Source organism: Echinops telfairi, unplaced genomic scaffold (assembly GCF_000313985.2).
Source record: "Echinops telfairi isolate 266 unplaced genomic scaffold, ASM31398v2 ScPeMD7_7457;HRSCAF=8495, whole genome shotgun sequence".
Lineage (NCBI taxonomy): Eukaryota > Metazoa > Chordata > Mammalia > Afrosoricida > Tenrecidae > Echinops > Echinops telfairi.
Genome location: NW_022111357.1, coordinates 3,446,709 through 3,468,465, shown reverse-complemented (window position 1 = coordinate 3,468,465; position 21,757 = coordinate 3,446,709). Strand labels below are relative to the sequence as shown.

Sequence of the window (21,757 nt, the reverse complement as noted above, 5' to 3'; positions counted from 1 at the left end):
CCCCCCCCCAACGTCCACCACCTGTTGCATAGCATCTGTCAGGCTTTTTTTTCTTCTTTTTCTCGGAGCTAGTCAGCTAGGCAGACCCCAAGGCTCCACACAGTCAGCTGCCTGCCTGAGACGCCAAAGGCGCCACAGCATTCCAACCAGTCAGTGGACGCGAGCTAGGTTTCAAGGTTTCCAAGAATGCAAGCCCTTATTGTGTGCACTGGCCGCAATGCATTCTGGGATCTATTGTCCAGACTGTCCCACCATAAACAAAATGTGCAAATTACTAAGTGGGGGGGGGAGGTGGGTGGGCGGCAGGAAGGAGGGAGTCAGAAGGATACAGAATAAAGTTGTGTTTTCATAAGACTGAGCAGTTGGGCATTTTTTTTGGTCGGTTAGTAGCCGCTGAGGTACGCGATTCTTCGCTGCAGTTGCTGCTGCTGGCTTCGGAGCTGCCGTTTCTCGGTGACCATCCGCTTCTCCGCACCCACCAGAGTCTGCAAGTATTCCAAGGCCTTGCTCAGGATCACGACTTTGGGGGCCTTGGAGCAGCTGGCGAGGGCGGGCACCTGGTCCCTCAGGGCCAAGAACCGGGAACGGAGGTCATTCCGCCTTTTGCGCTCCAGGAAGTTGTGGTTCCTCCTCTTGGTCAGATCCTCAGTTTCCGAGGTGCCTGACTTGGGGTGGCAGGCCCGGGAAGCCTGCCTTCCTGCAGGTGGCGGGCTCACATTCTCTTCTTCCTCCTCTTCCTTTTCCTCGGGAACATTTTCCTCCAGCGCCTCTTCTTGGGGTGCATTCTCGGGAGCCTCTTCCTGGGAGCCGCTTTCTGGAGGGCAGCGGGCAGCGTAGTTGTGTTGCTGCTGATGGATGGCGATGTGGAAGTGCTTCATGCACGGGTCCAGAGGGTCTGCTCGCACCGTGATGGTAACTGGCTTCCGCACACCGAGCGACTGTCTCTTCTCCACGGTCACAACGTCGATTTCTTCTCCTTCTGATCAAGAAAACAGAGCAAGAGAAGGCACACATCCGTGAGAAACACGCACACAGACAGACACCGACAGTTGGGGCTCTCTCTGCTGGGGCTTGGGAAGGTAGGTGTGCCTCCCCCGCCTCCCCCACCCCCACCCCACCTTTTAGATAAAAACAAATTGAAGTGCGAGAAGGCTGGCTGGTTCATTGGCTATCGGGTAAGAGCGGCGTAGAGGAAAGGAAGGGAAATAAGCAAGAAGGAAAGTATTCTCTAATTTCCTTTTGCACTGCCAGGCTTAGATAAGAACAAAAGGCAGACCCAAGCCAACAGCCCCCAGTCTGCACAGGATCTACCCTCCCCCACTGAGGGGATGGAGAGAAAGAGCTACCGGCCTGGGACAAAGTTTAGCTATAAAGATCTTCCCCAGTCGGGCGCTTTCATGCCCCATCAGAATTGTAAATGAAGGGTCTGTGGGCAGAGCTGCCCTTTGTTCCTGCCCAGCACAGCCTGCACTTGGGAATTGTTACTTTTCACAAGTTATAAATCCTATTATTCCCCCACCTCTCTATTCTGCCATCCCTTTCAGCTGAAGATCCAGCAAAGAGAGGGCCACACAGCCCATTCCTGCTCACCCACAGAGGGGAGGGCCAGGGCTTCCCTTAGGAGCATTTTGCTCCTGGGTTCAATGGGTTTCTAAAGTCATCCATCATTTATAGGTCGACCACCCCACCCCCCTCCCTGGACCAGAAGTGATTGGCAATCACAGGTCTATGGAACTTATAGGATCAGCACACAAAGGTAAAAGAGACCATTCCTAAACTACCTGGGCCCGAGGTGAAACGGAGCAGCAGGACAATGTCCCGCTACAAGGACCAAAACACCAGGGTCCTGGAAACTACCTGGACCTGCCCCCACCATTTCCTGGCCCAAGGGGCCTTGAGGTTACCCTCAACAGGAGAGGGGCAATTGGAGAAGGCTTCCTGCACCACACATTCTGCAGGCTCCACAGAAAGCCACCTTGAAGCCTTTCGGCCCTGGACAACAGAAGAGCTCAGTTCTCACACTTTTTTGCATATCAGGATGCTAGAGCGCCTTTGTCAGGATGGCTTCCATTGTGTGGACAATCGCATTATTTCTCCATTAATAAAACCTGACCATTCAGCCCTCCTGGCCCCAAAGCCTACGATTGGCTGGCCAAGCTGTGTTTGGAATGCTGTTTCAACCAGCCCCTAGTCCCTATTGGCTGAACTCTGCCGTCAGTCACTCTCCCCACCCCCCTCATTGTTTGCAATCTGTTGCATTTTGTTCTAGGCCATGTGGCCTGTGAGTGAACCAGGAGCCAGCAAACAGGTTCAGGTTAAAGGGCAGGTCAGAAAATGATTCAGGAGGTTTCCCTACACCCGGACCTTTAGATATTTCAGTGGTAAACCTATGGCTGAGGAAGAAATCATTTTATACACCATTCTCCTTCTCAGAGCAGTATCTTAACTCTTCTCTGCCCAGACAAGGAAATAACTTTGGCAGGGCAATCCAGCCCAGCCCTCTCTTAGACAAAGGGAGAAACTGAGGCCCAGAAAGCAAGAGAGAGAGCGGGATTAGCCAAGTCCAAGCATGACTTCCGCAATGTTCTAGATCTCAAACTACAATCTGTAAACTCCACCAACCTTGGCAGAGAAGCCGTTTTATTGAATTCTTCATCTCAAGTATTCTCATTCAAACCATTAGGCAAACACACATTTTTTGGTATAGGAAGCAGGCAGGTTAAAAACCATACAGTGGACCAAAAGAAGAATATAGGTAGGTAGTTTTTCTGGTTTTCCTTATTTTCCCCCCAACTGTGTGACAGCTCCCATACCCATTCCTCAGACCTCTCTCAAATGGTCATTTCAAAGTTATTAAAAGCTCCGGTGAGTTTTCTCAGTCCCGATTTGCCTGATGTCAGCACCTCCGTTTGCACCTTACAGAAAAGCATCCTTTCCGGTGGGTCTAAGAGGCTGGGCTTTGGACACGGCAGCCTGGTGCTCAGGATGCTGTTGCTGCCCAGGGAGACCTCAGCCAGGTATGCACATGCTGTGAGTACAGGGGCTGCAAGGCTCTGGCCTCAGTACCTAGAACTCAGCGCATGGCACCAGGTAGGAATCAATGAACAGTTGTTGAAGGCTAGAGAGCAACTGGAGTCCCAAGAGGAGTGCAGAACCAGCCGGGACACCTTTTCATGACAGGCTAAACCAACAAGACAAGGCACAGGGAAGAAGTAGGGAAGAGTCTTATAGTCACCTGCCTGGTTGGGATGGAGGGTGGGGAAAAGAATGCTGTCTAGCATTCTTTTTGGGCTTCACTTCTAGTGATTCCTGTCTCTAAGCCTTAGTTTTCCCATCATGAGGAGCAGTCATTCCTCCCCAGGCTCCCATCCTCTAGTGGGGAAGCACCGTGGTCAGAGGTGGGAGGTACAATAGAATGGCATTACTGACATATTAAAGTGGGCTATTTTTAAAGGATGAAGGTCTCAGCTTTGCACAAAAGGTTCCTCAGCTTCCTCCTTCAGTAGGGGAGAGTGAATTTCGCAGAGAAAGCAGAAACAACACCAATGCTTCCAGGCTCTGGTGACCCTTAAGGGACCCCTTCCGGCTTCCCAAGGACTGACATCTCCTCCAGTCCAACCACAGTATAGTCCGCTGCAAGTCCCAAGCCTCTGGCCCTTGCTTACGGGGCTCCAACCTTCATTAAAAACAGGCAGGCTCCCATGCCACTTCTCCAAGCTGTTTACCAACACACCCACGTGCCACCCAGACACTGCTGGGGGCTACCGGCTGGCCGGTTGCTTCAGCCAGAGAAAGGAGGTGGGTGAAGGGCTTGCCAAACGCCAGTGCTTGACCCCAGTTATCGGTTGAACTTTGGCTACCCATGGGATGCCCACCTCTTGGCGATACTTACCTGAGTCACTAGGGCTCTCAGACCCGGAGCAGACTTGGGGCTTGGGCTCACTCAGCGCACACGGTGGGGCAGGCGCTGGGTTGCTGACTTCCAGGCTGGGAGCGCTGTCTGGGGCGGTAGGAGCCTTGGGTGGGTTCCCCCGGGATGCGCTAGCGGCTAGCCGGTCGCTCACCGCTCTCTCCAGGCGTTCCCGGGCTGAGAAGCCGCTCCACATGCAGTCACGGCGGATGATGGAGGCATAGTTTCTGCCCCAACCTTTCGAGTGGCCCCGCGATTCTGCCTCATCTCCAGTTCCCCCTCCGGGCCACGGATCTAGGGAACCAATCCCAAGGGCCGGGTCCCCGGCGCCGGGACCCAAGCCCCAGGGCGGCGACGTGGGGGGCGACGGCACCAGCTCGAATTTCTTCCAGATGTCCTCGCTGGGCGCCGTGGAGCGGTAGAAATCCTCGCCGCAGTCGTAGTCGTAGAAATAGTGTTGGTACGAGTCGAAGTCCATGTCTTCTTGCTGCGGGAGGGAAGAGGGGACGTGGTAACCCGGGTGCGGGCTGGGGGGCTGGGGGCTTGGCGAGAGAGGCGCCCCTGGGTGCCGCCACACAGCCGGCTCGGGTTCCGGGCTCCCGCGGGTCCCACCCCAGCCCCACCAGCTGGTAGCCTGGGCCCGGCCCGGGCGTGCCGGGAAGCGAGACCCCGGGTCAGCCCGGCCAGTGAAGTCGCTCAATGTGCACGGACCAGGCTGCAGGGATCGAGTTCAAAGCAAACTTTGCCAGCACGCCCCCCGCGGCCCCCACCCCTCACCCCGGCGCGCAGCTACCCCGGCCGGCCGGCCCGGTATCCCGAAGGTAGCCTACCGTCCACCCCAGACCCGTCCCTGGGCGGTCCGCAGCCTCACCTCACTCGGGCCGCCAACCACTGAGTGCGCCCCGGTTCCTCGCCAGCTTGGGACAGCCGGGCAGTCAGCAGACCCGCACATGCGCGCCACTGCCCCGCACTCAGGAGCGCGCGTCCCAAGCGCGCACACTCGCCTTTGCTCGTGCGCAGCAGGGCGAGCAGCTCGGGCGCTCCAGGGATTGAAGAAGGAGCGTGAGCTGCGAGAGCATTGTTTCCAGGCTGCCTTATATGTGGTCGAGAATCGGGCTCGGGGACAGGAGGCGGGTCCTACCCGAGAAGGCCCGCCCTTTGGTCCGCCTTCTCCTTGCAGCCGACAGGTGGGGGTGGCAGAGTCCCGGCCCCACCCCTTTTGGTCCCCCTTGGTTTGCTGGCTCCACGCTATCCCTCTGCTACCCTCAAGGAATTGCTCTCTAGGCAGCGCAAAGCCCGAGACTAGCTAATGCAACCTGGTGGTCGCCTGGTGGAGGCGCCCCAGCCTGTCTGGACGGAGGAATAAAGCTGCTCCGCGATCCACCGCGTCGCGAGCCAGCTTCCCCCGGTGCGCCCCTATCCGTTCAGGTGCGTCAAGCCACCACCAGCGCCATCTGGCGGCCCTCAGTATCCACTTCATCATCAGTCTAGTTCTGTGGCCCAAGCCTGAACTGCAGTGGAGCAGCGTGGTGACAGTTCTTGGCTTTGGATCCTGAAACTTAATCTTCTGAACCTGAGTTTCATCCATAAAATTAAAGGATGGTGGCACGTACGTTGTTAGAATCTAAGAGCATCCAGGAAAGGGGATGGGCCAGGAGAAGAGGCAAGTGAAGAAGGGTAACTGTTCCCATAAGACAGGTCTAGGCTGAAATCCCTGCCCTCCCAAGCTCACACAAAAGCATTCTATCCTTGGTGGAAAGGAGATAGAGATTTGGATTTTGGAAACTGCATTCAAGTCCTTGCTTTACAATTTGCTAACTATGGAGCTTAGTCATTTGAAGCCTCTCTTTGCCTATCTATAAAATGGGAATATTGCTGGTTCTGTATTTCAGGCCAGGATAATAATAATACAATATAAGCCCCATGTGTCATTGTGAAAATGGCATCATGGCCTCAACCCAAAGCACTCAACTCCACCTCTGTGGGTCAGCAAAACCATCTTTCTTAATTAAGTGCCCAGAAGTACCCCATTCCACAAGCCAGTCTCCTTCCACAAAGCCCTTAGCTTTACTTGCTCTGTGGACTAGAAAGTCTACCACTCTGGTTTCTGGTTCTGCTGTTACTGCCCTTCTGCCACTATTATGTTGCCAAAGCTGTTTCCTGGATAAAGGTGGTCCAATCCACAGGGACCTCTTGGTCCCCTATCAATCATTTTTATTAGTCAACCTGAATTTTGCCCCAGGCCATTCCAAAAGCAGCTTTTCCTCCTCCAGCTGCAGCATATCTTTTACTACCCTTTAAATAGTTACCGGTAATAATAATCAAAGTAACCATCTAAGAATCAACAGTTTTACTTCCCATACCCCATTGCTCTTCCTCTTTACAAAGCCCCATGCGTCCAATGAATCTAGAGTCGTTGCACTGAATCCCACTTCTGACACCGATTGTGAAAATGGCATGGAATCCACATTAAGCCTCCTCTGGCTTCCAAGGCTGATTGCCACAAGGCAGAGATCAGACATGACCCCACACTCCATGCTTTTTCACTCCATTCACTCTACTTCTGTGGCTGGGTTCTATAATTCATTGCAATGGCCACACAGAACTCACAGACAATATTCATGATTACGGGGTTTATTAGGGAAGTTAATAGGTTACAATTAAGATGAAAAATACTCAGGATACAGTTGTCCAGTCAGGACACTTTCTTCTTGGTTATTCCCTCAGCCACTTGGCCTGGCCTCTGCCCTACTATAGCAGTGCTACAAAGATCTTTTAGGGCTGCCAATAAATGCCCAAAGGGCAAGCTATCCTTCTGTAAACCTCAATCACTCTGCTCAAGCTCTGTGGGTCAGCCAATTTATCTCTTACACTGAAGTGCCCAGAGGTATCCATCCCACTACGTAAGGCTACCTCCTGCTCCAAAGCACTGAGTTTTATTTGCTCTTTGGTAAGGTGACCAGATTTTAACATTGGTCAAGCAGGACACCATTGATAAAACTCATATCCTGGTGAAATAGCCACATGGCAGCCGAAAACCGTATACCCTAGCTTGTCAGGCATTCTCTCCAAAAATTAGGACTTTTTAAAAACACCACGGGATGCAGGAAAAATTGTTAAAAATTGGGACTGGCTTGCCAAAAGCGGGACATCTGGTCACCTTATCTTTGGGCTAGGAAGTCCACTGCTCTGTCTCATGCTCTGCCTCTTAACTCTGCTGTTGCTGTTCCTCTGCCACTCCACGGATGCCAAAGCTGTCTCCTGGCTCAAATGGGTTCAATGCACGGGGATCTCGGGGTTCCACTCCACTCCTGAAACTCCCCCCTGCGTGCTTCTGAGATGGCTTATTTTATACTTAGCAGGAAGGCAATCACAATGAAGCTTGTTAACATTCACTCACACAATCCAATCAGTATCTTCCCCACCTTCTTACCCAGACCCAGCAGGAAAACAAAGCTTGTTTGGTGAGAATAACAAAGGCTATGGCTAGAACAGCAATATTAAGTAATTCACTGTACTGTAGTTATCTTCTATACAAACTACCTTGAGTAAAAGAGGAACAGCTATGAAACCACACTGATAGTCTGAGCTATATAGATCCAAAGATATTTGAGACAGAAGTCAAAACATCCAGAAGGTTTCACTTGGCATTTAAGGTCTGGCTTCTGTCTATCTAGCTTGATTTCCTGCTGTTCCCTTCCCTCCACTCCTATGCTCTGTGAACGCCAGACCACTCACTATGGGTATTCCATCCGTGGGAAGGGAATAGTGCAAGCAGTTCAATGTAGCTGGAGCATAGACACAAGATATAAGTTGATACATCAGTGGGGAGAGCAGGCAGGGGAACTCATGCTCTTGACTTTTTCAATGTTGAGTCTCAGGCCCATATTCTTAAAGACAGGAACTAGTTCTTCCTTGCTTTGTATCCTCAGCACCTAGAATAGCTTCTGGCAAATATCTGTTAGCTGAGTGATTTGGGCAATCAGATTTTATTGAGACAGCCTGCGGCTCCTGCTCTGTGCTAAACCCCAGTCACAGATTAGAAAAGCTGCAGTTTTGGTCTTAGCCCAGAGGCAGAGAAATTGGAACCGCCTGTTGGTGATTGAGTCTTTGGTTCACAGATGTCTGAAATGGTTGCTGGCAAGGATCTTGGTGACAAATGGCAGAAACTAACCCTAGAGAAATTTAAGCAGAAAAATAATTTTATTGAAATAATTTGGAGATATCTAACAAGAGACTGGGAATCTATGCTTGGAACATGGGGTTTCTTCCTCTTCTAGACTAGAGTCCTTGTGCAGCACTCCCCACATCCTTAGTTTTATTGTAGGTGAAACCTCAGAGCAGTGATTCTCAACCTTCCTAATGCCGTGACCCTTTAATAGTTCTTCATGTTGTGGTGATCCTTCCACCATAAAATTATTTTCGTTGCTACTTCATCACTGTAATTTTGCTACTGTTATGAATCTGGCGACCCCTGTGAGAGGGTCATTTGACCCCCAAAGGGGTCGCTACCCACAGGTTGAGAACCACTGCCTTAGAGCAATTCGGAAGTGCTCTCCCTATCTCCAAAGCTAGAAAAAGGGAAATCACATTGTCTTTTGAGGGTGCTCTTTATTTTGCACATTTTCAGTTATTTAAATGGTTTGCTTAATGTCTGCCTTCTGATTTTAAGCTCCGTGAGAGAAGGGATAAATGTCAGTCTTGTTCAGTGCTGTAACCTCAGGCCTTAGAACTGAGCCTGGAACATAATGGGTGCTTTGTAAATGTGTTATCTGTTTGATTGAACGCAATTCTCTAGTGGTTTAAAGTGGAGACTTGCCACCCTACTTGATGGGCATAGAAAAACTCTCAGGTTCAGTTTGGATGAGAGTTTGATTAAAGGCATTAATACAGCTAAATAAAGGGGGCACCAGTTAGGATGGGCTTGGGCGGCCAAGTAAGCAGAGACCAAGGAGAGTTGTCTGAGTACTCACCAGCAGGAGACAGTTGCTGGCCTAGCAACATGGGGGAAGGGAGGCATCATTCATTGGAGCCACCCCATTGACTCCACTCCCCACCTTGCCCACGTCCGGGTTCACCACATAGCCTACTGAAAGCCATTCTGTCCCGGCTGTCCATCTGCCTGCAGGGACTGAATGCACTCACTGGTGAATGGCAAGATCCAGTCTGTTTCAAAGCCCTGCTTCCCCTTATGAATTACTGAATTGGCATCTGATTTGAAATATCAGTCTCATGAGCCTGGTTAATGTGTGTCTGCTCCATAGAGATCTTGCAGCTCTTACGGCTAACAACTCTGGTTTACGCTCTGATGTCTGGATCCAGGATGGTGATGAATTCACCAAGGTAACTAATGCTACCCAAGGGATACTCGATTTTTGTAGACTTCTTAATGTCCTTCATTCTTCTTACAACATATTTTAAAATCTAAATCACACACACACACACAGAGCTTAACAAATTCAACAAAATAAAAGACAAGATTTAATAACAAGAACAACAGCCTTCCGCTCTGCTCTCACCAATCAAGATTGCTGCTTCCCGAAGACAGCTATGTTTTCAGGTGTTTTTTCCCTCTAATATTTATTTCTATGTTTCAACCAACATACATAGTCTTTTTTTTTCTGGTTTTAAAATTTCCTTGGGCATCCTATTACAGGACAGAGATAGTAATGTTTTACTGTTGTAAACACACACACACACACACACACACACACACACACACACACAAGGGATTTGACATTTATGGGAAAATGAAATTTAAAATAATGGAATTTTTCAACTAAAATTTAAAACCCATATGTATGTGATATTATATACATATGCTTTTTAAAGTAATTATAAATATGTATATCACACCACTTTTGCTAGTGTAAGATTTATCATGTATACAATTTAGTGAAAGCAATGACATTAATCACGTTATACAACCATCATCCATCCATATTCATTGCCAAATTTCCCATCACTATAAATGGAAATTCACTGATTCTTCCTTTTCCTTTCCCTTCTGCCCCTGGTCACCACTAATATAGACTTTGGTTTCTAGATATTTGCCTTGTGGGTTATGCTTAGAGTTGCTAATTGCAAGGTCAGCAGTTTGAAACCACCAACCCCATCCGAGGGAGAAAGATGAGGCTTTCTACTCTAATGCTACAGTCTCACAAACCCACAGGGGACAGTTTCTCTCTGTCCTACAGGGTTGTTATGAGTTGGAATCCACAGTGAGTTTGGAGTTTGGGAGATAGTTCATAGGAGTAAGATCATAAACCAGTGGCCCTTTAGTGAGTGATATACTGCGCTCAGTATGATGTTTTCAAGGTCATTCATAATGTAGCATGTGTCAGAGCTATTCTTTCCATTGTGCGCATCTACCAAATTTGGTTTACACATTCATCTTTTGGTGGACATTCTGTATGCTTCCACCTGTTGGCAATGGTGACCAGTACTGCAGGGAACACTGGTGGACACGGGTCTGTTTGTACTGGTCTTTCAAGGCTCTTTAGTATACACCAAAGAGTGGGATTATTGGGTCATAGGGTAGTTCCATGTCTAACTGTTTAAGGACCTGCCATACTCTTTTCCGCAGTAGTTGTACCGTTTTGCATTCCCACCAGGATAAGGGCTCCAGTTTCTCCATATCTTTGCCAACACTTGTAGTTTTCCTTTTTTTTTTACACCTTTTTCTAGTGTGTGTTAAGTTGTATCTCATTGTGGTTTTGATTTGCACCTCCTTAATGGAATTGCTCTTAAACATAGAATAATTGAAGTAAATGGAAGAAATGATGAAGTAAAAGAGCTCTACAAGAAAATTTCAAAGGGGTACATAAGCGGCCATCTAGCTCAGAAGCAACAAAGCCCACATGGAAGAAGCACACCAGCCTGTGCAATCAAGAGGTGTCAAAGGAGTCAGGTTATCAGGCATCAAAGAACAAAAATCGTATCACTGTGAATGAGGGGGAGTGTAGATTGGGGACCCAAAGCCCATCTGTAGGGAACTGGACATCCCCTTACAGAAGGGTCGTGGGGAGGAGACAAGCCAGTCAGGGTGCAGTGTAGTAATGATGAAGCATACAACTTTCCTCTAGTTCCTAAATGCTTCCTTCCCACCCACCCCCACTATCATGATCCCAATTCTACCTTACAAATATGGCTAGACCAGAGGAAGTACATTGGTACAGATGGGAACTGGAAACACAGGGAATCCAGGACAGATGACCCCTTCAGGACCAGTGGTGAGAGTGGCGATACCAGGAGGGTAGAGGGAAGGTGGAGTAGAAAGGGGGAACTGATTACAAGGATCTACATATAACCTCCTCCCTGAGGGGTGGACAACAGAAAAGTGAGTGAAGGGAGATGTCGGACAGTGGAAGATATGACAAAATAATAATAATTTATAAATTATCAAGGGCTCATGAGGGAGCGGGGAGTGGGGAGGGAGGGGAAAAATGAGGAGCTGATACCAAGGGCTCAAGTAGAAAGCAAATGTTTTGAGAATGATGATGGCAACAAATGTACAAATGTGTTTGACACAATGGATGGATGTATGGATTGTGGTAAGAGTTGTACGAGCCCCCAATACAATGATAAAAAGAAAGAAAGAAAGAAAATTTCAAAGGGTAGTTCAAGAATACAGAAGATTACAATGAAATGTGCAAGGGCCTGGCATTAGAAAACCAACAAGGAGAACGTGCTTAGCGTATCTCAAGCTGAAATAAGTGAAGAAACATTCAAGGCTCAAGTTATACTATTGAAAGATTCTATGAGCAAAATATGGAATGATGTAGGAAACATCAAAAGATGATAGAGGGACTACAGTGTCACTGTAGTCTGACCAAAAAGAACTGGCCGAAGTTCAACTATTTTAAGAGGCAACCCAAGATTAAGAACAATGGGTACTGAAGAAAGAAGTCCGAGTTGTTCTGAAAGCATTCTAGAAGAACAAGGCTTTAGGAATTGAGAGAATTCCAACTGAGATGTTTCGACAAGCTGATGAAGCACTGAAGCTCTCACAAGTCTATGCCAAGAAATGTGGAAGAGTTGACTGAATGAGATCTGTATTTGTGCCCATTCCAAAGAAAGGTGACCCAACAGAATATGGGCATTATTGGACAATATCATTATTATCATATTTATCAGCAAGTAAAATTTTGCTGAAGCTAATTTAAAAATGGTTGCATTGGTATGTTGACAGGAAGCACTTGCTGATGAAAATCAAAGACAATAGCCTTCAGTATGGATGGCAATTCAGTACCAAAAAAACAGAAATCCTCACACCTGGACTAATTGACAACGACATGAGAAGTGGAGAGAAGATTGAAGTCGTCCAGGATTTCATTTTGCTTGGACCCACAATGAACATCCATAGTAGCAGGAGTCAAGAACTGGAGCAATGCTGCATCCGGCAGACCTCTTTGGTGCGGAAGAGCAAGGCCGCCACCTTGAGGATCAAGGGTGTGCATGCTCCAAGCCTGGCTATTTTTCAATGGCCTCATTTGCCTGTGAAAGCCGAACAATGAATAAGAAGACAGAAAGATAATTGAAGTGCTTGAAAGATGGCGTTAGCAAAAGACTATTGAAAGCACCATGAACTTCCATAAGAGGAAACAAGTTCTGTTTTAGAATAAGTACATCCAAAATGCTCCGGGAAGATGATGGCAAGATTCCATCTCAGGTACTTCAGGGGAGTTCAGGCCCCAGAAAAGGACACCATCTGTGGTAGAGTAGGTCAGTGAAAGTGAGGGAGACCCCCAGGAGATGGGTTGATACTATGACTGTAATAAGGGGTCCAAGCATAATTGTGAGCATGATGCAGGACTGGATCGTGCTTCGTTCTGTTGTATACAGGATTGCTATGAATCAGAAGCAAGGCGATGGCCCCAGACAACAATGGTATCAGAGAAGAATATGAAATAGCTCACGTACTGCTAGAACAACTAGCAAAGATTTCTTGGAAGAAGCACAGCCAGAATACTCATTAGAAACCAGGCGTGTGAGCATTTGTCTCGCATACTTTAGGCATATTACCAAGAGGGGCTAGCCCCTGGAGGAAAACATCATGTTTGCTGAAGCAGAGTCAATGAAAAAGAGGAAGACCCTGCATGGATCGACACAATGGCTGCAACAGTGGGCTCAAGTACAGGAACGATTGTGAGGATGGCGCAGGACCGGGCAGGGTTTCATTCTGGTGTGCACAGGCTCCCGATGAATCTGAGCAGACTTGATGGCGCCTAACAAGAGCAATCGTGGCTAGTGATAGTACTTGTTTTTTTATGTGTTTGTTAGCCATTTGTATCTGAGAGTATATAGTTCTTCTTACTTTTAATTTTATCATATTTATTTTGCCTCACGATTTCTTAGTCTTTATTGATACAATTTGGGGAAATATATAACCCCTTTCCTTTTTTGTTGCAGGTATATGCATAGGGGTGGGAAGAATGGAATCTGAGCGAATAGGCGAGGATGGAAGAAATGGGAAGATGGGAAAAGGAAATAAAACTAAGAGAGACAGAGGGAGTATTCAGATGAATGCCTTCTCTACATAAGCAGTATCAATCAACACAGTGCAAATTGATAGCATGGAGTGTTTTCTTACATGAACATCTGAAAGCATGAAACAATGTGAGACCACACTCAAGATACATTCACTGTATAGTGTCATGGTACAAGTTTCTTACACTGGACATGCACATTCTTTTTTTCTTACTTAAGTGCACAAATGACATTTAGTTCATGATGCACTTTTGTATATTACTCAGCAAATATTAATTTGCTCATCTAAATCCATCTTGGTTAGCAGCTTCCACGTAAAAGCCTTTCTTTCAAGCATCACTGAATTCTGCACTAAACATCTTGAAGGGCATTCTTTTTTTCAGTTGGGTTTACAACTTACCTGCAACACTAAATGAAGATTAAATAAAGCTCACACCTTGGTTAAAGAAGTATAAGTAACACCCCCTTGCTGTGATAAGCCGTGCAATGTCTTCTTTGGGCAATATGTGTAAGTTGATTGTTCTTTTAAAGCGCTTTCTTCACCCATGTCCTTAAATGTCTTCATTCCAATGACTTGGTGCTCCAGAAATGCCTGTGAGGTGGAGTTGCCTGCATCAGCCTGTCACAGAAAAGATCGGAAAGGGTGCAGGTAATCCTGCATCACTGTGTTCATCTTATCAGTGCTGCCCAATCCACGGGCTGGAAAAATGGATGAGATTTGATGGCTTCAACACCAGCCACTCCAGCACCAAGATGCTCCATCGGGTTGAATGACAAGCTGTTGAATGCGAGACACACTCTGGCATGTGCCGAGTAGTGTGAGTATTGATTCCTGTTGAATGGCACTTACATCCCCCTTCCCACCTCCACATGCTTAGTCCCCTTATCATCTCAATAGGGAGCTCTGGTGGTGTACTGGTTACATGTAAGGCTTCAGTCATCAAGGTTGGCTGTTTGAAACCACCAATCTCTCCAAAGGAGAAAGATGGGGCTTTCTCTTTCTGAAAACAGTCTTAGAGGCTCACAGGTGCAATTCTACCTTGTCCGATAGGGTTGCTATGGATTGGCATCAACTCAATGGCAGAGTTTTTATCTTTCCAATTGAATTACAGTCCAACTTTAAAATAAATATTAAATATTTATAGCATCCTTACTGTATGAGTACGGTATACTATAACTACAGTTCCTCTTCTTTTTTCAGTGTTCATTTCAAATTTTTTTGCTTAGACTTCTACGTATTACAATTTCAACCTCATCCATTCACATCTGAGTTACAAAGATCACTCCATGTGGTCAAGCATGTCAGTTAGATTTTTCTCTTGTTAACACCTCTCTGGGAGCCCTTTGTCTTCCTGTCTCAATCTGAATTGGTTGAGCGCTATGTCTGCTGCACAACTACACTCCTGTGACTTCCTTCCAGCACCAGTCTGAAAATTCCCTTTCCATCTCTTCTGTGTTGGATCCCGTTTTCTGTAGCTCATTTCTTGCTCTGTTCTGATTTACTTGCTCATTTGGGGGGAAGTGCATTCTTCAGCAGCTGCCTGAGAAAGAGTACTTTTTGAGATCTTATATTCCTGAGACTGTCTTTGTTCTACCCTCACACTTTGTAGATAGTTTGACTGGGTATAGAATAATAGATGGCAAATAATTGTCCCTCAGATTTTTTTAGGCATTACTTTCCCATTTCCTAGCCACCAGCATGGCTATTGAAAGGAAAGGTATCATTTGATCTATAGACCTTTTATGTGACCTGACTTCTCTTTCTGGAAGCCATTGAAGGGGACTCTTTGTCCTGTGCTTTCTGAATTTTTTTCAATGCTGTCTCTTGATGTAAGTCTCATTGCTTCCTTTGCCCTGAGCCTTTTAACCTGGAAACAACTCCATGCAATGTTATGAAATTTTCCTGTAATTATTTCTTTGAAAATGTTTCTGTTTATTTTCTCTATCCTCTCTTTCTGGAACTCCGTGTCTTTTATTTTAATTTTTTTTTCTGCTTTAATTTTTATTTTTTATTATTTTAAGCTTCATTTATTCCCAAGCCATGAGTTTTTGCTTCTTCAGTTTCTTCTGGGAAATCTTTTCCTTCTGTGCAACCTCCTCTTCTGGTTTAGGAACAATGTGTTCTTTTTCCATGAGGATCATCTCAATGTGGCAGGGGGAGTGCATGTGTGGGTTGATCCGACCGTGAGCTCTGTAAGTCCCGCGGCGCATCTTGGGGGCTTTGTTCACCTGGATGTGCTCAATGACCAGAGAATCCACATCTAAAAACCCTTCAGTTCAGCATGACTTTCTGCATTTTTAAGCATGTGAAGCAAAAATTCAGCACTCTTTGGGCCACCGACCCTGGGTCCAACCCACTTTTTGGCCTGGGCACACCTGGCAACACCATCACTGTAGCGTCAGACAGGCACACACTGCTTCTGCAGAGCGACGTCTTTCAGGTATTTGGTGGCTTTCCGGATGTGCATGCCTTTGATGGTCCGGGCAGTTTCCCGGGTGTTCTTGAGGTGGACCCGGAGGTTCGACCCTCTTGATTTGCAGGATTTTGTGGGGTTTTCTGGGTCAAGTGACTAACGAACCATTTTGGCAGGTCACCTCCGGCCGCTACAGTTAGAGCTATTTTAATTTTTATCTCTGTGTACTTTGTTTGACTTTCTGGGAGATTTCTTCAATTTACCTGCCTTCTATGGATTGAGATGTAAAAACTGTTACATGTTATTGAGGATTGTTTTTTGTTTACTAAGTGTTCCATTTTTGAGAGATTCCTGTGATGCAATTTTCCTGGTTTTACTCTGAGGTTATTAATAATAACTTTATATTCATTATAACTTTGTGAAACTTTATTTTGCTTCCTGTATTCATGGTTTCCTCTCAAATTTTCTCCTTTTGTTTTGTCCTTTATTTTATTTTTTTCATCAGATGTCTTGTAATCTTTACAGTAAGTTTTTATTTATATTAAAGAATGAGATACTAACAAGTTGACTGAAATGTCTGCATATTGGGTGAGCTGTGGAAGAAAGGGAAGTGTTGTGTATTTGGTTCATTTTAGGGTTCTTGGACAGGCACCTTGAGCTCTCTGGTGGTATAGTGGCTACTCGTTGGGCTGCTAACTGAGAGGCTAGCAGTTTGAAACCATCAGTTGCTCCATAGGGGGAAGATGAGGATTTTTAATGTAACTTTCTTTACCCACCAAGTTATAGTCTCAGAAACTCCCAGGGCAGTTCTACTTGTCTTATAGGTTTGCCATGACTCAGAATTGACTCGATGGCAGTGAATTATGTTTTGTTTTCTCATTGGGTGCTTGGGTTGAGGCACAGATACCTGATGGTTTTGTTGGATGGAGGGTGGGAGGTGGTTGAGACTCTTCAACTGTACCTGTGAGTCTTTTCATTTTCTCATAAAGAATTCCTCTAATTTTCTACTGGATATCAGAGCATAAGTGTGGTGCAAGTGTTCTGGAACTGGGGAAGGGAAAATGGAAGAAGGGGGTGAGTCTTGTGATTCAATAAATCCCTGTTTCAGTATTGTCTTTAATTCTTATTCTCAATTTCACAATTCAGCTCAGAGCTGACCTGGAGAAGGATGTCACCTGACTCCAGAGGATGAGTGAGGAGGTTTAGGAATTCTAATTCCTTAAACTCATACTTTCACCCAAGCCCCCGCTTTTCAGCCCACTCTATAACCTCGCCTTCATCCAGTGCCTCTAAGGCCTGAGCTGTGCTTGGATTCTGATGACTTACCCCCTGTTAGCACTTCCTTCTCCTCTCCACTTCTGTCCTATGTAGTTAAGCATCAGCTTTCTCTGGCCTTTCACTAAGTCAGCTAGCTCTTATCTATCTGGTACACAGCTTCATAGATTTGTGGCTACATCTCAAGTGCTGTTGTTTCCCTCCCCCCAATTTTCTTGAGGTAAAATTCACATAACACAAAATTAATCTAAATAAATAAAATTAATCATTTGCTTAATCATCTATGTTGAGGAATTTGTGCCCATTCTAGAAAAAGGTAATCAAACGGGTTGTGAAAATTATTAAGAAATACTATTAACATCTACTGCTAGTAAATTTTTGCTGAAAATAATTAATTCAACAGGGAGCTGCCAGAGGTTCAGGCTGGATTCAGAAAAGGACATGGATAAAGGGATAGCACTGCTGATGTCAGATGCAGATTGGCCGAATGCAAAGAATACCTGTGTTTCTTCAACCACTCAAAGGCGTTTAACTGTGTGGACCATCACAAATTACAAACCAATTACAAACATTACAAAGAATGGGAATTCCAGAACATTTCATTTTTCCCATGAAAAACCTGTACATAGATGCACTAGACAGTCATTCAATCAGAACAAGGGAAAGGCTTAAAATGGGAAAATGTGCGCAGGAAGATTGTATTCTTTTTAATCATCCATATTCAGTCTGTATGCTGACTCTCTGAAAAGCTGACTAGATGAAGAACTCTGCCCAGAATTTTGAGAAAGATTAACAATTTGTGACAGGCAGATGACACAACTTTGAAGAAAACGTGAAGTCCTTACTGCTAAGAGTAAAAACCTTTGGTATGGATTGCCTCTGACTGTGAAGAAAGCAAAACTCCTCCCAGCTGGACCCATGCAAACTAAACTCACCGTCCTTGAGTCAATTCCAACTCAGAGGGGCTCTGTGGGACTGGATGAACCTGTCCCTGTAGGTTTCCAAGACCGGTCACCTTTACAAGAGTAGAAAGCCCAGCTAGGCCTGTAAACATCCTGATAAATGGTGAGGAAGTCGAAGTTGTCAAGGATTTCATTCTATGTGGATCAACAACCAATGCGAGTGAAGCAGCAGTCATGAAATTAAACAACCTAGTGCACTGGACATATCGGTGGCTAAAGACTCCTTTAAAATCTTAACACCCAAAGACGTCACCTTGGCGATTCGGGTGCACCTGACCCAAACCATGGGATTGTCAGTTGCGTCCACATGCATATGGAAGAGAATTGTGGTGTCGGCAAAGTGTACTGACTAGACCATGGACTATGAGAACAGCTCACAAAGCAACCATGGAGGAAGCACAGGTAGAATGCTCCACAGATGTGAGGGCAGTGAGATTTCTTTTGGCTGACTTCAGCCACATCATCAGGAGGAACCAGATGCTGAAGATGGACATCTTGGCTTGGTAAAATATAGGGTCAGTAAAACGGAGGGAATTCTCCAATGAGATGGATTGACATCATGACCGTAACCATGAACTCACACACAGTAATGATGAGGGCATGCTGCAGGACCAGATAGAGTCCTGGTGGCATAGTGGTTACACTCACCACAAGGTTAGCAGTTCAAACACACCAACCGCTCTGCAGGAGAAAGACAAGGCTTCTACCCAGGGAAAAAGTTACAGTCTCAGAAAGCTACAGGGGCAGTTCTACCCTGTCCTAAGGAATCACTAAGAGTTGAAATCCGCTCCATGCAGTGAGTGAGCAGGACCAGACCAAGTTTCATTCTGTTATACTTAAGGGTGCAATGAACAGCAATGACTTGGACGCCAAACCACAAACAGTTATTTTAAAGTGTACGACGCGGTGACTTCTCGGATGTTGCACGCTGTGGTACCAACAGCATGTCTCATTCCAAAATACTTTCATGATCTCCCAAAGAAACTCCGTACCCTTTGAGCAGTCACGCCCATTCCTGCCTCATCCCAGCCCCAGGCAACCACGAATCTACTTTTTACCTTAATGGATTTGGCTATTCTGGACATCTCGGGTCAATAGAATAATAAAATATGTGACTTCTTGTGTTTGGCTTCTTTCCTTCATGATGTTTTCAAGGATCAACCTTGTTGTAACATGTATCGATACTTCAGTCCTTTTTTATACCTGAATAATCTTTCATTATTTGGATAGGCTACATTTTAAGAATCATTTTACTGGGGGCTCGTGAACTCTTACCACAATCCATCCATCCATCCATTGTGTCAAGCACATTTGTACATTTGTTGCCATCATCATTTTCAAAACATTTGCTTTCTGCTTGAGCCCTTGGTATCAGTTCCTCATTTTTCCCCCTCTCTCCCTGCTCCCCCCTCCCTCACGAGCCCTTGACACTTTATAAATTATTATTATTTTGTCATATCTACACTGTCCGACGTCTCCCTTCACTCACTTTTCAGTTCTCCATACCCCAGGGAGGAGGCTATACGTAGATCTTTGTAATCAATTCCCCCTTTCTACCCCACCTTCCCTCCACCCTCCAGGTGTCGCCACTCTCACCACTGGTCCTGAGGGGTTTATCTGCCCAGGATTCCCTGTATTTCCAGTTCCTATCTGTACCAGCATACATCCCCTGGTCTAGCCAGATTTGTAAGGTAGAATTGGGATCGTGATAGTGGTGAGGGGTGGGTAGGGAGGAAGCATTTAAGAACTAAAGGAAAGTTGTATGTTTCATCGTTGCTACACTGCACCCTGACTGGCTTGTCTCCTTCCCGCGACCTTTCTGTAAGCAGATGTCCAGTTGGAATAGGCTATATTTTGTTTATCCTTTCTTCAGTTGATGAATGTTTGTGTTGTTTCCACTTTTGACTATTACAAATAACGCTGCTATAAACATTTGCATATAGGTTTTTGTGTGGAAATTGTTTTCAGTTCTCTTGGATGTAGAATTCTCTTTCAGTTCTTTTAAGAGTGAAACTGATGATTCATACAGTAGTTCTGTTTAACTTTTTGAGGCCCTACTAAACTTTATAATGTAGTAGCTGTACTATTTTAGAGCTCTGCTAACAATGTAAGGGGGGTCTCAATTTCTTCCATCCTCACTAACATTTGTTATTTTCTGTTTTACATATTAAAGATAAATAAATAATATACAGCCATCTTCTTGTTGTTGTTAGGTGCTGTGAAGTTGGTTCTGACCCATAGCGACCCTGTGCACAACAAAATGAAACAGTGCGTGGTCCTGCACCATCCTCTCAATCGTCCCTGTGCCCGAGCCCATTGTAGCAGCTGTGGTGTCAACCCATTGGCATGAGGGTCCTCTTTTTTTTTGCAGTCCCTCTACTTTTCCAAACACGATGTCATTCTCTAAGGACTGGTCTACCTTGACAGCATGTTCGATATATGTAAGACAAAGTCTTGCCATCCTTGCCTCTAAGGAGCACTCTGGCCCTACTTCATCCAAGAGGGAGCAATGTGTCCTTTTAGCAGTCCGTGGTGCTTTCAAGACTCTTCTCCAGCACAATTCAAATGCATCAACTTCTTTTCTATTGAATGTCCAACTTTCAGGTGCATATGAACCATTTGAAAATACCATCTCCAGTCAGGAACTACTTAGTCCTCAAAGTAACATCCTTGCTTTTCAATACTCTAAAGATGTCTTGTGCAGCAGATTTACCTAATGTAATTCATTATTGATATTTTGATTGCTGTTTCCATGGGGACTGCTTGTGGACACAAGCAAGACAAAATCCTTGACAACTTCAACCTTTTCTCCGTTTTTCATGATGTGACCTACTGGCCCAGTGGTGAGGATTTTGGTCCTCTTTACATTGAGTCTAATCCATAGCGAAGGTTGCAATCCTTGATCATCATCAGCAAGTGCTTCACGTCTTCCTCACTTTAAGCAAGTTATGTCATCTGCATATTGCAGCAGGTTGTTGATAAGCCTTTCTCAGATCCCAAAGCCACATTCTTCTTCATATAAGCCAGCTTCTCTGATTATTTGCTCAGCATACAGATGGAATAAGTATGGCAAGAAGATACAACCCAGACACACACCTTTCCTGTTTTAAATCATGCAGTATATACCCTTGTTCTCTTTGCATGACTGTCTCGTGATCTGTGTACAAGTACCACGTGGGCACAGTGACGTGTTCTAGAATTCCCATTCTTCTCAAGGCGATCCAGTTTGTTATGGTCCACACAGTCAAATGCCTTAGGATACTCAATAAAACACAAGTCAGCATCGTTTTGGCAGTCTCTGCTTTGAGCCGAGATCCATCTGACATCAGCAATGATATCCCTTGTCCCATGTCCTCTTTTGATTCCGGCCTCAACCTCTGGCAGCATCCTGGTCAAAGTACTGCGGCAAACATCATTGAATGGTCTTCAGCAAAATTTTACTTGCATGTGATACCAATGATCTTGTTCTATAGTTTGAGCATTCTGTTGAGACACCTTTCTTTGAAATGGGCACAAATATGGATCTCTTCCACTCAGTTGGCCAAGCAGCTGTCTTCCAAATTTCCTGGTACATGAGTGAGTGCTTCCAGTGCTTCATCACCTTGTTGAAACATTTCAGGTGGAATTTCATCAATTCCTGGAGACTTGGTTTTGGCTAATGCCTTCAGTGCAGCTTGTAGTTCTTCCTTCAGCACCGTTAGTTCTTG

At 45.7% G+C, this 21,757-nt stretch overlaps 1 protein-coding gene across 1 annotated transcript; it reads right to left on the bottom strand.

Moving 5' to 3' along the window:
- Positions 1-36: 36 nt before the first annotated feature.
- MYCL (MYCL proto-oncogene, bHLH transcription factor) lies at positions 37-4,836 on the bottom strand. Its single transcript, XM_004704942.2, has 3 exons — positions 4,782-4,836; positions 3,893-4,397; positions 37-979 (listed from the first exon to the last, which is right to left on the bottom strand). The coding sequence occupies exons 2-3, from the start codon at positions 4,386-4,388 to the stop codon at positions 384-386; spliced, it is 1,092 nt and encodes a 363-aa protein (XP_004704999.1). The 5' UTR covers positions 4,389-4,397; positions 4,782-4,836; the 3' UTR covers positions 37-383.
- Positions 4,837-21,757: the final 16,921 nt, after the last annotated feature.